The 14,717-nt window shown below is 37.2% G+C and overlaps 1 protein-coding gene across 4 annotated transcripts in view; it reads right to left on the bottom strand.

Moving 5' to 3' along the window:
- ryr3.S (ryanodine receptor 3 S homeolog) overlaps positions 1-14,717 on the bottom strand; it is a 254,374-nt gene that overhangs the window by 136,158 nt on the left and 103,499 nt on the right. For all 4 annotated transcript variants that reach the window (XM_041574388.1, XM_041574389.1, XM_041574390.1 and 1 more), the window contains exons 36-41: positions 14,219-14,419; positions 13,509-13,611; positions 11,366-11,503; positions 2,190-2,463; positions 1,789-1,903; positions 673-805 (exon numbers count right to left, since the gene is read on the bottom strand). In XM_041574388.1, coding sequence (XP_041430322.1) covers positions 673-805; positions 1,789-1,903; positions 2,190-2,463; positions 11,366-11,503; positions 13,509-13,611; positions 14,219-14,419 — 964 coding nt within the window. The remainder of the gene's footprint in view (positions 1-672; positions 806-1,788; positions 1,904-2,189; positions 2,464-11,365; positions 11,504-13,508; positions 13,612-14,218; positions 14,420-14,717) is intronic.

Genomic DNA, 14,717 nt, shown 5'->3' with positions numbered 1-14,717 from the left:
GACAGTATGCCTTTAATAATTAATTATATTTGCATGAAATTATAAATAAGCTATTTCCAATATTGAAGGAAAGTCTCCTTTACATTTAACTTTTAACAAATTTACTTAAGGTCGAATATCGAGAAGTTAAATCTTTCGACTTCAAAGTCGAAGGATTTAGCACTATTCATTTGACCAAACTATTTGAAGGATTTTAATCCATGGATCGAATGATTTTTGTTAGACCAAAAAAATATTAGAAAGCCTATGGGGACCTTCCCCATAGGCTAACATTGACTTCGGTAGGTTTTAGGTGGCGAACTAGGGGGTCAAAGTTTTTTCTTAAAGAGACAGTACTTCGACTATCGAATGGTCAAATAGTCGAACGATTTTTAGTTCAAATTGTTCGATTCGAAGTCGTAGTCGAAGGCCAAAGCAGCCCATTCGATGGTCAAAGTAGCCAAAAAAAACCGAAATTCTAAGTTTTTTTTCCTCTATTCCTTCACTCGAGCTAAGTAAATGGGCCCTTTAATATTATACTGTATAGGAGGTGGTATCCCTGTGGGAGGAAAAGACATGAAGGTTCCTGGGCTTCTTTAAAGTGTCCTTGCTGCTTAAATTTCAGATTTTCTGTAAACATAAACGAACTCTGAATCTGTGAGTATAACGAGTAGGAACATGTTTAAAACATACCCAGTCCAACGCTGCTGTTTTCCAATAAGTATCCAAGATGCTCAAACATTGCCTTTTGATTCTGTCGGCTGATTCTGCAGAAGTAGCAGAGAAATCGGCAGCAGCTCGCTACCATTTTGGGAAATGTAATTTGCTGGAAGTAGAAACAGTTGTATCAATAACTAGGACATGTGAAGCTCACAGGGTAGTGTATATTAATTGTACTCATCAATTGAATACACTTCTAAGGCTATACCGTTACCCTGACTAGTAGCTTTACTTCCATATTTGCTCCGGATGAGACCTTGTCATTTCAGGGGTGAGCCCTCGTAAAAGTGTGGAGACTGTACTGTATGCAATGCACAATAATTGGGCACCAGTCGTTCTTGCAACTTAACCATGGAACTTACTTATTAAAGAACACAACTGATATAGGAGTTCAAATAGAGATAAGCAGGAACATGTAACAGTGGATAGGCATATACTCACAGCACCAATGATCAGTATATATCCTTGCAGGGACATTAGCATACACAGCGTCTACAGAAGTGCAACCAGTTTTCAGCCTTTGCCCTAAGTGGAGCGTTAAGGGTGTCTCTCAAGACCCTAGCTCTAAAACTTTATCCATACTTCTGGGCAAGTAGTACCCGGTATCCTAGTCCCACTTCTCGATGGAGCCTCAGCTGCTCGGCTAAATAGCCTAACTATCTATTACTCCTAGAATGACCTATTAAAGTGAGCTAGCCTATCACTTACTAGACCTGACCTGTCTAGGTTCCAAGTGCTTCCTTCCAGCCTGCTCAGGTAAGGGGACTGGCAAAATGGACCCTGAGCACGTGTGATCAGCTTATATACTATATCACACTGCCATCTAGTGACTAAACTGGGGAAAGCTAGGGGTCATGCTTTGACCCAGGAAGAAGAGCCTAGCTTCTGTATACGATAAGGGGCCCTTTAGTGCCAAACTTAAGGGGATTGCAGTATAAATGGGGGATATTTTTATCTGTCCCCTACATACTACATACATATTTTTAACTACAGTACCATTTAAAAAAACAAGATTTTGGATTTTTTGTATGATTTTCCATTAAAATTCTTTTGCCTATGGCTTTTCAAGTAAGAAGCTTTAAGAAGTACCTGTGATTTGTCTCCACCAAGCACGTTAACCATGACTTCCATAACTGTCTCGTGCATCCCCAGCACACGCATCAAGTTTGGATGTTGATAGAAGACTTTGTTGTTCATGATGTCCCTTAATATATTTAACCACGAGAAGACAATATTAAGACTCAGATATTATCCAAAATAGCTGCCTATAATGTTTGTAAATCCAATCTGCATGGGAATTAGCATTGAAAATACTGTGATTATAGGGGGGATAGCATGTACAGTGTAGAAATATGTTCATGTTCAAAACACTTCCAAGCATCGTTCAAATACTTTAAATGTAATTATTAATAATAAAAAAACTAGATTTATACTGTAGATAGAGAGAATTTCTAATGTGATTATTCATTTAGTTTATGTGAATGCCTTACCCCAATCCGTCAATCATCAACATCTCCTCTTCTTTACCCATCCTAACACTTAGAAGGGATCGTATTTGGCCAAGTGATGCCAAAAGGTTGATAGTGTCCTCAACAGAAGCAGCACTGATGGTGTAGGTTTTCCGCATAGCCCGTAGTAGTTCTCCGGTGCTGTCGTACTGCCGTCGGAGGAGAGTAAACATTATGCGCACAAGTTCTGGATCCTGAATGTGATCTTCTTCAGCCCAGCGCACCATCGTGTGCGAAATAAGCTCCTTCAGTGTGGCTAGAAGAAAAGAAAAAGAATAAAAATATATTGAAAACTGTTAATATGAAAACTTTACTACAGGGAATATGTAAAAACTTACCGTATATACTCGAGTATAAGCCGCCCCGAGTATAAGCCGAGGTACCTAATTTTACCTACAAAAACTGGGAAAGCTTATTGATTCGAGTATAAGCCGAGGGTGAGAAATGCAGCAGCTTCTGGTAAGTTTCAATCTCGTTTTTGGATGACTATTCTTAGGCGCCGGCTACTATTCTAAGCGCCGGCGAATATTCTTAGGCGCCGGCTACTATTCTAAGGCGCCGGCGAATATTCTTAGGCGACGGCTACTATTCTAAGGCGCCAGTGAATATTCTTAGGCCCCGGCTACTATTCTATGGTGCTGGCGAATATTCTTAGGCGCCGGTGACCGTTTTTGCGCTTGACCTGAGTATAAGCATAAGGTAGAGTTTTTCAGCATATTTTGGGGGCTGAAAAACTCGGCTTATACTCGAGTATATACGGTAAATTGTCATGAAAAATTTCAAAGTAGAGTTGGGTTACCAGGTTTCAATTCTACTACTGGTTCGTCTAGAGCCCAAAGACTTCTAGACTGTAAGCTCTTCCTTGTGTTTTTCAACAATGCTACTTATTCAGCAATAGTGACAATGATTTTAATGATCTATTAACAACACTTTACAGGCCAAATAGATACTACAGGTATGGGATCTGTTATCAGGAAGTTCCAAATTTCATTAAAAAAATGATTTAATTTTTATATGTAATGATAAAACAGTACCTTGTCATGGGATTTTTTTTTTCCAAAACGTTCCTGCAGAATTCTGCACTGAAATCCGTTTCTCAAAAGAGCAAACTGAATTTTTGATATTTAATTTTGAAATCTGACATAGGACTAGACTTAAATTTTTTTGAGATTTATTAAACCCCAATGGTGTTAAAAGTCTGAATAAAAAAAAAAAGTCAATGGCAGACGTCCCATTGACGTTTTGATCTGCACTGGGTTTCATTGAATAAGATTTTGTGGTTTCGGGCATCAAATCCGAAAAAGTCACAGTTTTCGAGCGCCAAATCCAAAAAAAAACGTACAATTCGGATTTTCTCATGATTTTATCGAGTCTATCCCTGCACAAGAAATTTTAATCAAAATATATTGATAAAAAGGGGTGGGGGAGTTAGTGTAGATTTGGTCGGAGTGGTTTTCAGAAAATAGTGACAAATTTTCCAGATTTTGATAAATAACCCCCTAGTAGTATGGGTTCCTATGATTACTGATAGTGACCTTGAATGACCAACGTCCTATATTTTAGATTTGTATATTATTTTACAGGTTTCTGTAAAATAATTATCTTAATACCCTTTCTTTTTTAGTTTTTCTATAAACTACACCTACAAATCTCATGCGTCTCTTTTTTACGCAATGCCGAATTATAGACCAATTTTTGTATTTAAAATTTTGAAATTACATTTATATTTATTTTTGGAATTCAGATTCACATTTTCAACATAATCCCAACTGAATGAGTTCATGACAAAAGGGTATATTTTATAAAGTGGTGATTTTGTAAATACTCTATCCATTAGAGAATAAAAAATGCACGAGCATGAGAAAAAAACATTCAAATACCTACTAGGCCAAAATATTTTTTTTTTGTATTTCTCAGTTAACATTGGATCTTGCAATCAAATTTGATTTTCTGGCCCTAATTACTGGATAGACCTCAAATACTAGTAGAAGCCATTATTTCTTCAATGATCAAGACTACTATTAGTACATTAGTATTTCTAGTAATATAAGTTAATTTTGCGTACAGGGAGGAGTAAACAACCTGCTCACAAATATATTGTATTATTGTCTTGTAGGCCTAGAGCTTTCGGTATCCACCAGAAGATGTCAGTATTTTGTCATCTCTCTCAAAAACAACAGAATGCCCAAGTTGGATGATTATGAAGCTTTTTGAACACAGCTTACATATAGCATACCTCACAACATTTCTGGAAATAAAAAGAGGGACAAAAAGATTTTTGGTCATGCCCATTTTTGTGGCTTCATATATGGATCTGAGCGGAGAAGCATCAGGAGATTTTCATTTCATTTTCATTTATCAATATCTTTTATTTTCTAGTTAATCAGTTGGATAGAACAGTTGAAAGGGGCTCTTGCAGCAGTTTTACACTGCTAATATCATGAACACTGAAAAAAAAAAAAAAAAGCAAAATCGCTCAGAAAGTATCCCGTGCAACTTTACATTATTTTGTTTGGATGTGTATTGTTGACCTTTGTGGCACACTAAACTGAATAATTTGTAGCTTGTTGCCGTCACATATCTTTTAAAATGATTATAGACTGTAATGCTCATTATTGTTGTCATGAAAAGTTATGAGAGGTAAATTGTAAATAATGTAAATAATACACTGAAAATGGAAATCCAAACAAAGAGCATTTTGCCTTCTTAAATAATAACATTGCCTTACAAGAAAGGTTTATTTGGATCACCTTCAACAAAAAGGGGCAGATTTACTAGCGAAGTGGCCGTCGCTAGCGAAATTCGCCAGAAATCCCATCCGCAGTGATATCGCCAATTTACAAACAGGCGTAGAGGACAATTAGATATCGAATAAGAGTGCCGTAAGCCTACTTTCACGCCCTATCGCCAGGTTACTTTTCAGGGAATGATAATTATTCCGCAAATACACTAAAGTGCAAATTTTCCATTACGTTAGCTCTTTTGCCACAATGTCCTCCGCCAGCTTAGACCTGACGAGCTGATAAGATGAAGCTACTTCCTCCTCAATCTTATGTCAGTGACATCATATCCTGTATGCCGGAAAATCATAAAAGTTCTAAAAAAAACGTCGGTGTTTTTTTCATATTTTAAAGCGGGATTGTCTTTAAAAGTTGTAACTATTAAAGATTTTTTTGTGTTAACATTTTACCATTCGAGGAGCATGCCACATTTGTTTTAGGGTGGGCTCATGTGTAGGACATTAGAGGATCTCTTCTGTCTTTATTTTTGCGAAGTGTGGCGGAGTCTTCTATGGGGAAAACTCGCCCTTTAATGAATTTGCCCCATAGTCTTTTACTAGCTGAGATGGAAATATAGAAATGGTTAGCTGAAGCAGAATAGACAAAACCAGTGAAATTAAAAAAAATTAATGAAATCAGACTGTTAGGGGCAGATTTATCAAGGGTCAAATTTCAAGTTTATGGGAGTTTCTAAAAACTCCCTTCAACTCCTATAAACTCAAAATTAGGAAAAAATTACCAATTTAAATTTATTTTAAAAAACAAACAAACACATTTTTTAAAAACAGGTGAAAAGGATCGAGCTGCAAATTCAAAATTGAATTCAAATCGAATTTAAATATAATTTTTTTTTTTTCAAATGTCCACCAAACAACTCCAAGTTGATTGTAGGAGGTCCCCCCATAGGCTAAAACACCAATTCTGCAGATTTTAGATGGCGAATAGTCGAATTTGTAAAGGGACAGTACATGATAAATTTCAAAATTCAAATTTTTTTAAAAATTCGAATAGAATTGGGACTATTCCCTAGTTGAATTATACTAAAATAAACTCGAAATTCGAATTTAAACATTTTAATTTTCAATTTGACCCTTGATAAATCTGCCCATAAATGTAACCAAAAATGATCACTGGGCATCCCTTTAAACTAAATAAAAAATATTTTTGAAAAAACCCCCTTTTTTTCCATAAGTCCACCAAGAAACTCCAAATTGATTGTAGGAGGTGCCCCATTGGCTAAAACACCAATTTGGCAGGTTTTAGATGGCATATAATCGATTTCGAATTCTTAAAGGGACAGTACATGATACATTTGAAAATTTGAATTTTTTTAAGATTTCAATTGAATTTGGACTATTCCATAGTTGAATTACACTAAAATAAACTCGAAATTTTTATTTAAAAATTTGAATTTTCAATTTGACCCTTGATATATCTTCTCTTTAATGTAACTAAAAATAATCACTGGGCATCCCTTTAAACTAAATAAAACACTTTTTTTTAAAAAAAAAAAAACTTTTTTCCAAAAGTCCACCAAATGACTCCAAATTGATTGTAGGAGGTGCCTACAGGCTAAAACACCAATTCGGCAAGTTTTAGATGGCAAATAGTCGAATTTGAATTGAATTTGATCTTAAAGGGACAGTACATGATAAATTTCAATTTGGACTATTCCATAGTTGAATTACACTAAAATAAACTCAAAATTCAAATTTTAAAATTTGAATTTTCAATTCGACCCTTGATAAATCTGCCTATTAATGTAACTAGAAATAATCACTGGGCATCCCTTTAAAATAATTTTTTTTTTTTTTTAAAAAACAAAATACTTTTTTCTCCAAAAGTCCACCAAACGACTCCAAATTGATTGTAGGAAGTACCCCACAGGCTAAAACACCAATTTGGCAGGTTTTAGATGGAAAATAGACAAATTCGAATTCTTAAAGGGACAGTACATGATAAAATTTCAAAATTCTAACTTGGATTTTTTTTTTCAATTTGAATCAAATTTGGACTATTCCCTGGTCGGATTACACTAAAATAAACTCAAATTTGGACAAATACTCAAATTCGAATTCTTAAAGGGACAGTAAATGATAAAATTGCAAAATTCGAATATTGATTTTTTTTACATTTGAATCAAATTTGGACTATTGCCTGATTGGATTATGCTAAAATAAACTAAAATTTGGACAAATAGTCAAATTCGAATTCTTAAAGGGACAGTACATGATAAAATTTCAAAATTCGAACTTGGATTTTTTTTTTTTAATTTGAATCAAATTTGGACTATTCCCTGGTCGGATTACACTAAATTAAACTAAAATTTGGACAAATAATCAAATTCGAATTCTTAAAGGGACAGTACATGATAAAATTTCAAAATTCGAACTTTGATTTTTTTTTTTTAAATTTGAATCAAATTTTTTTTATTCCCTGGTCGGATTACACTAAGATAAACTAAAATTTTAATTTAAAAATTAGAATTTTCAATTCGACCCTTGATAAATCTGCCCCTTAATGTAACTAAAAATAGTCATTGGGCATCTCTTTAAACAAATTTAAAAAATTTAAATATTCTCTCAGGGCCATAATTTCATGTATATCAGTTGAACTGCAGAGAGTTTTGCTCTCTGACGTCAGATTCGAGTGGTTGGAAGAGGCAAAAAAAAAAGTCTAGGTGCGAGGATAAGCGAAAGCTGAGCTCTCATGTACGTAGGTGGCCCATAGTTCAAATAACAAGTATTTTGAAACTAAAGCAGAAGAGCTGGGAAAACAGATGCGTTTCCCAGATGTCAATCATTTATAATGCTGGCAGCTGCGGTGAGGACAATTTACAGCCATAAAGAAGCCGAGGAAGGGAAAAGGCAGTTGAGTCATTGATATCAAGTCACATTCTTCTCTAGTAGACGCACCAGAAAGAAAAAGCAAATAATTGAGTGAATCTAAATCCTGCAGTTAAATATATTATTATTATAATTATATTATATATATATGTAAATGAATCAGGCAGTGTGTAATTCATGTCTCTGTACACTCTGGAGTAACAACAGGTGTTAGTATCTCCCTTACAGCTATAAACAAGTGGATACGATCCTCACTGTGAATGTCTGAGGCTTCTGCTGAAATTTCATTCCATGTTCTGAGCTTAAACTGGAGTTGGGAGCCGACCATTGATCACACACTGAGACGGCTTCGTATCAGCGGAGCTTAATGTCACTAATAAGCCACTGTGCATTTTTACTGGCGTTTACTTTTGGATATTAGCGGAGGCTACTTGGATTAACCTGCAGTATCAGGTGTCTTTAAAAAATAGTCACCAAGCCTGTGAGCCACCATGGGGTGTGATTTATGAGGCTTACACATGATTAACGCACTGCAGCTTCCAGTTTAGGGTAGAACTCGAAGATGTGGCTCGAGACGACACGTCACCATGAGATGAAACGCACGCGGATACCGGAAGTGAAAGAGAAATCACAGGTAAGAACTTATCCAATGAAAATGCCACACGCGGCGTCTTCTGCGTCGGATAAATGTCGTTTTTACCTCCTTCACTTCCTGTATCTTCAGGACATCCGACACGTTGCATGAGTTTCATCGCATGGCACCGGTCGTCTTGAGCCGCACCGTCGAGTTCTACCCTTAAACGCAGCGTACATTTACATGGATAATGGTTGCTAACGAGACCCTCGCAAAACTCAATTGACAAAAGTGCCGATATAGAGACAAAATAAAAGTGGAGATTTGTCAGATTTCCTGCCATATTCACAAATCTCTATTTCCACTTCAGTGAATTTGTCTTTAAGGGCTCTTACGCACGGGCGGTTTTACCTGCGCTCTCCTGCATTGCGATTTCTTCCGTTCAGCCACAGGGGAGCGCAGGAGTAGACGCACTCAATTATTGTGAAGGAGGTTGTACTCACACAGACGCATGTAAGGGAGGAACTACATGGACGATTTCATCCGATGCGCCGTGCAAAGACGCAGGCATCACGTCGGATGCAACGGAAATAAGGTAAGACATGGAAATGTCTGATGAAGTCGCAGCGTTGATCATGCAGATACAGCATGCAGCGTCTGCATCCGACAGTCGTGTCTCCTTGGATTAACGCTGCAACACCATCTTACCTTATTTCCGTTGCATCCGACAGAGCATTGGATCGCACCAAAAACGTCTGTGTAGTTCCTCCCTAAGTGCTAAACGCAGGTGGGACGCAGCATGTTGCATTTCACCTGCGTTTGGTGAATACATGCGTCCGTGTGAGTACAGCCCCCTTCACAATAATTGAGTCAGAACAGTTTCCAGATTTTGTCTTTTGCACAACATGAGATTTTCCGCCACATTTCTTCTGAATTTGTCTTTAACTCTTCCTTAACCTGCCAGTCCGTCATTAGGAGCCTCTCAACTCTACATCAGACTAATGATCGTGCCCTTCAGACAAGACTTTCCCTGACACTTTAAAAGAACAATATGTCAGAACAGATGCTTCATCCCATATCCATTCAGGGTCCCCCCTGCCATGAGGAGGCAGATTCACAGATTCAACGGGCGATTTTCCGCCATCGACTGCTTTGCACAGCTCACATCACTTTGCAAATTCGCTCCCACTACGCTAATTCACTAATATCCGAAGTTGCATCCTGTGCGCCAAATGCTGGCGACTTTTCGCTAGCTTTACTTCGGCAGTGCGAGCATTTCAAATCGAAGATGCGCTAGCGTCTAGTGAGCTTACGCTTAGGTCAATGTGAATAGGGCGGGTACATTAAAGTTGTTTGGGCGTCTTTATTATGTTGGTGCAAATGCTTGAAGTGGCCACTTTTTATTACAAATGTCCAAGGAACGTTAATAAAGACAAAAGAGATAATGTCCTACACGTGAGCCCACTGTAAAATGAATGTTCCATATGTTAGAAAATGTCTGGGGAATAATGTTAAGCCAAAAAAAGTCTAAGTTAGTACTTTTGCAGGCAATCCCGCTTAAAGAACCAGTGACATCAATTTAAAAAAAAAAAAAAAAATAGGAGATAGCCAGGGAGGAGAAATCGAGCGATGTAAGATGGATCATCGTCCTGTCGCCTTTTCAGAAGAGGAGCGCAATCGGAGTTTCGGTAAGTTATTTCTTAATAAAGTTTAATTTGTCTTTTTGTTTTTCTTTCGTTGTATACTAACGAATTTAAAAAAAAAAATTTGATGTTACTGGTCCTTTAAAAAAAGGAAAAGTCGCCAGTTTAAACTTGAATGCATTTTTGGCAGACAGGATATGATGTTAGTGACGTAAGATTAAGGAAGATGTAACTTCATTTTAGCACTTCTCCTAAAATTCGCACATTAGTGAATTTGCGGATCAACGACCATTCGCCTGAGTGGAAAGTCGCTAGGCAATAGAGTGCTAACGAACGATAGCGATGGTCCTGTTCGCTAGCGAATTATAGTCTGCGCCTGTGAATTGGCGATGTCCCTGCAGATTGGATTTCTGGTGAAAAGTCACTAGCGTTAGTCACTTCGCCCTTTAGTGAATCTGTCCCGAGGTGAGAGCATTGCTTCAGTTGGCATGGAGCGGCCAGTTACCAGGAGCAGCAAAAAGTCGCCTCTGGTATCTTTAAAGGGATCCTGTCATCGGAAAACATGTTTTTTTTCAAAATGAATCAGTTAATAGTGCTGCTCCAGCAGAATTCTGCACTGAAATCCATTTCTCAAAAGAGCAAACAGATTTTTTTATATTCAATTTTGAAATCTGACATGGGGCTAGACATATTGTCAATTTCCAAGCTGCCCCCAGTCATGTGACTTGTGCCTGCACTTTAGGAGAGAAATGCTTTCTGGCAGGCTGCTGTTTTTCCTTCTCAATGTAACTGAATGTGTCTCAGTGGGACATGGGTTTTTACTATTGAGTGTTGTTCTTAGATCTACCAGGCAGCTGTTATCTTGTGTTAGGGAGCTGTTATCTGGTTACCTTCCCATTGTTCTGTTGTTTGGCTGCTGGGGGTGATATCACTCCAACTTGCAGTACAGCAGTAAAGAGTGACTGAAGTTTATCAGAGCACAAGTCACATGACTGGGGGCAGCTGGGAAACTGACAAAATGTCTAGCCCCATGTCAGATTTCAAAATTGAATATAAAAAAATCTGTTTGCTCTTTTGAGAAATGGATTTCAGTGCAGAATTCTGCTGGAGCAGCACTATTAACTGGTTCATTTTGAAAAAAATCCATGTTTTCCGATGACAGTATGCCTTTAAGAGCTGAATTTCCGTTTTTTAACACAGAAATTCAGCTCTGAAAGTTACAGAAGGGAAGGCCTTAGGCAAAGAAATAATGATTTTTTTTAAAATGTTTTTTTTCCCAAGTGTTTGCAGATGTTCACAATTAAATAAAACTTACTGGGGGATTTTTCTTCCTCTTCATCTGCATCATTTTCTTCTGTTTTCGGCCGACCTTTGATTTTATACAGCAGTGTTCGCAGCCGCCCCGTCATTGATGTATCTTCTTCTTCTTCCTCCTCTTCATCAAGCGGAATACCTGTACACAAAATAAAACACAAAGCAGCTTAATTGCATTTATATGAATACAAAGGAGAATCGTTCCGAATTTCTCCTGCATTTATCTGAAACACATTAACATAGTTCTGTTTTCTCTTCTATTTATTGTTTCAGTATTATTCACATTATTTTATAATGATCCTATACCTGTGATTGGACTTAATAATAAACTCTGCTCCCAGAAATAGCATAACTTAAATAAAAACTTCACTCTCTAAGAACATAAATTCTGATAGGACACTTGTCCTGATGAAAACCCAGACAAAAAAAAATCTGTCTTTTAGAACCAATTGAACACATTTATTAAAGGTCGAATTTTTCTGGTCGGGCAAAAATCCGAAAAAGCCCAACTTTTTCAGTGTTTTTTTATGCGCCAAAAATGCGACAAATCCACACTTGAAAATACTCCAGCTAAAACCTGTTGAAGTCATGTAAAAGTCAATGGCAGATTGCAATTTGGAAGTTGTTTCTGGTCTTCATGATCTATGAGGGTTTTGTGCCTTTTGGTTTTTGTGCGACAATCCGAAAAAGTTGTGGTTTTCGAGTGACAAATTAGAAAAAGTTGCGCGATTCGAACTGCAGCATGATTTTATTGCGACTTTTCCTGCACGAGCTTTGCGAGATTGGTTAACTTTTTCTTTTAGTAGAAATGAGAAAAAAATGAATTTTCATAAATGTTTGTAATATTATTATAGAAAAACAAGTTTAAACAACATAAAGAGAAAACCTACAGAAGATTTCTCAGATATCACTGAAAAATTCTTTTCGAATTCATTAGGCTTATTTTTTTTTAGGGGAAACATTCTCATATCTATTTGGAATATCTTCAAGAAAATCAGTTGGCATATCCATTGCTCCATCTGTAGGTTGCCATTATAGATCTCACGATGAAACACAAGGCAAAAAAAAATTATCTAAAAACTATAAAATTTGCAGAAAGTGTTGAAGCAAACTAGAAAACAACAAACTACAGGTATGTTATCCAGAATGCTTGGGACCTGGTGTTTTCCAGATAAGGGATCTTTCCATAATTTGAATCTCCAAACCTTAAGTCAATTAAACTATCATCTAAACATTTATTAAACCTAATAGAATTGTTCTGCATCCAATTAGGAATTATTACGGTATATCTTAGTTGGGATCAAGTACAAACTACTGTTTTATTACTATTACCGTATATACTCGAGTATAAGCCGTCCCGAGTATAAGCCGAGGTAAATAATTTTACCTCCAAAAACTGGGAAAGCTTATTGACTCGAGTATAAGCCTAGGGTGAAAAATGCAGCAGCTTCTGGTAAGTTTCAATCAAAAAATTGAGGGTTTCTGCTCCCATTGGAGGTGCCGGCATCTCGTTTTTGGATGCCGGCAACCATTCTTGGACGCCGGCGACTATTCTTGGACACCGGCGACTATTCTTAGGCGCAGGCGTCTTTCTTGGATGCCGGCGACCGTTTTTGTGCTTGACCCGAGTATAAGCCGAGGTAGAGTTTTTCAGCATATCTTGGGGGCTGAAAAACTCGGCTTATACTCGAGTATATACGGTACTATTTGAAAAAAAAAAAAATTATTTTATTATAATGGTGTCTATGGGAGACGGTCATTCTGTAATTCGGAGCCTTCTGGATAAGCAAAGAATTTGTGAAATGCCAATTTTGAAGCTGGCATCAATTCACGGGCGTTAAAATCAGCGCCGGTGACAATTTGGCACGCACCTATTTTGTCCAATTGCATTAAAGTCTCATTAATTGTCGCCAGTGTCAAAATTGTTGGCAGCGTAGAGAAACGATGACGCCAGCGAAAATTCAATTAGTGTCAATTTCACAAATTTATTCGCCAGGATCGAAACACGAAAAATTGGCCGTGAATTTGCACCTGCCGAATAAATTCGCCCATCGCTATCTGTGATAAAACAATAGCTTTGATTTGACTACGTCCAGAGATCATATTAGCATAATATTTTGAATTTTATTATTTGCTATAGTTACCAGAATGCATAAGGAGATCCTCGTGAAATTGGTAAAGCTCATCCCGAATCTCTTCTGGGCAAGGGCAGTCATCTTGAATTTGGAAGTTCAAAAGCATGTTAATCTGTAAAGGGATAAATACGTAAAATCAAAATGAAGGTTCCCACTAGTTTGAATTTATCGGCAAGTAATTGTCATTGTCTCCAGGGAATCAAGAAAGTATAAAGCAGGTTGCAAATATTAATATTGAAATTAAATGGGGTTATATTACGATTCTCCCCTACAGGTGAAAAGAGGGTCAAAGTATGCACTGCACAGTACAAAATATTTTTCAAGGCAGTAGCCAGTCACACAAATCCTCTGTGCAAATATTTATATTTCCATTGTAATTCATCACTAGGAATGGGCGAATTTGACCAGTTTCGTTTTTTTTGACGCACGTCAATACAAGTCTATGGGTGTCATTTTTGCGGCGAAACAAGGCGAAGAAATTCGCCCATCCCTATTCAGCACAATCTTACTGCCTAGTGTCTACACAGCCTCACAAACATCTAAAAAACATCAGTTCTTATGTAGTTCTTAAGGCTGCATCTATCTCTTGATGTTGCACGTACTTCTTGATGATGACTTTCCATGGGGCTCATGAGAAATGAAGGAACTCCACTAAACTGTCACCTGAATAAAGTCAAGACTTTCTTGGAAGACCCACAAAGTTGAAGTGACAAATGTACCTGTTCTTGGGGTGGGGAGCGGAATTCCCTCGTTTTCTTGGCAGTCAGAGCAGCGGACATATTCAGTGCCAGCATCAGCTCATTGTACCGAAACTTCTGATTGTACTGAAGTTTTGAAACAAAGTTATCCGAGAACGAGACAATTGATTCTACGCGGTGCTTCAGTTCACAGTCACAGAAGTAATGAAGGAGCTCACACATCTAGACAGCAAAATGAGCAAAAATTTAGAAAAATGTGCAATTTATACAAGTTCGCATTTGTTCTGTTCTCTGGATGTTCTACAGAAATTACTTTAGGGATTTCATTGGTGCACTGCAACTGTATAAAACAGGTCAAAACTACAGTGGAACTCAAATTACTGTCATTGGAAAACATGTTTTTTTCAAAACACATCCGTTAATAGTGCTGCTCCAGCAGAATTCTGCACTGAAATCCATTTCTCAAAAGAGCAAACAGATTGTTTTATATTCAATTTTGAAATCTGACATGGGGCTAGAC

This window comes from Xenopus laevis, chromosome 8S (assembly GCF_017654675.1).
Source record: "Xenopus laevis strain J_2021 chromosome 8S, Xenopus_laevis_v10.1, whole genome shotgun sequence".
NCBI classification, from domain to species: domain Eukaryota; kingdom Metazoa; phylum Chordata; class Amphibia; order Anura; family Pipidae; genus Xenopus; species Xenopus laevis.
This window is presented reverse-complemented; position numbering and strand designations above follow the sequence as displayed.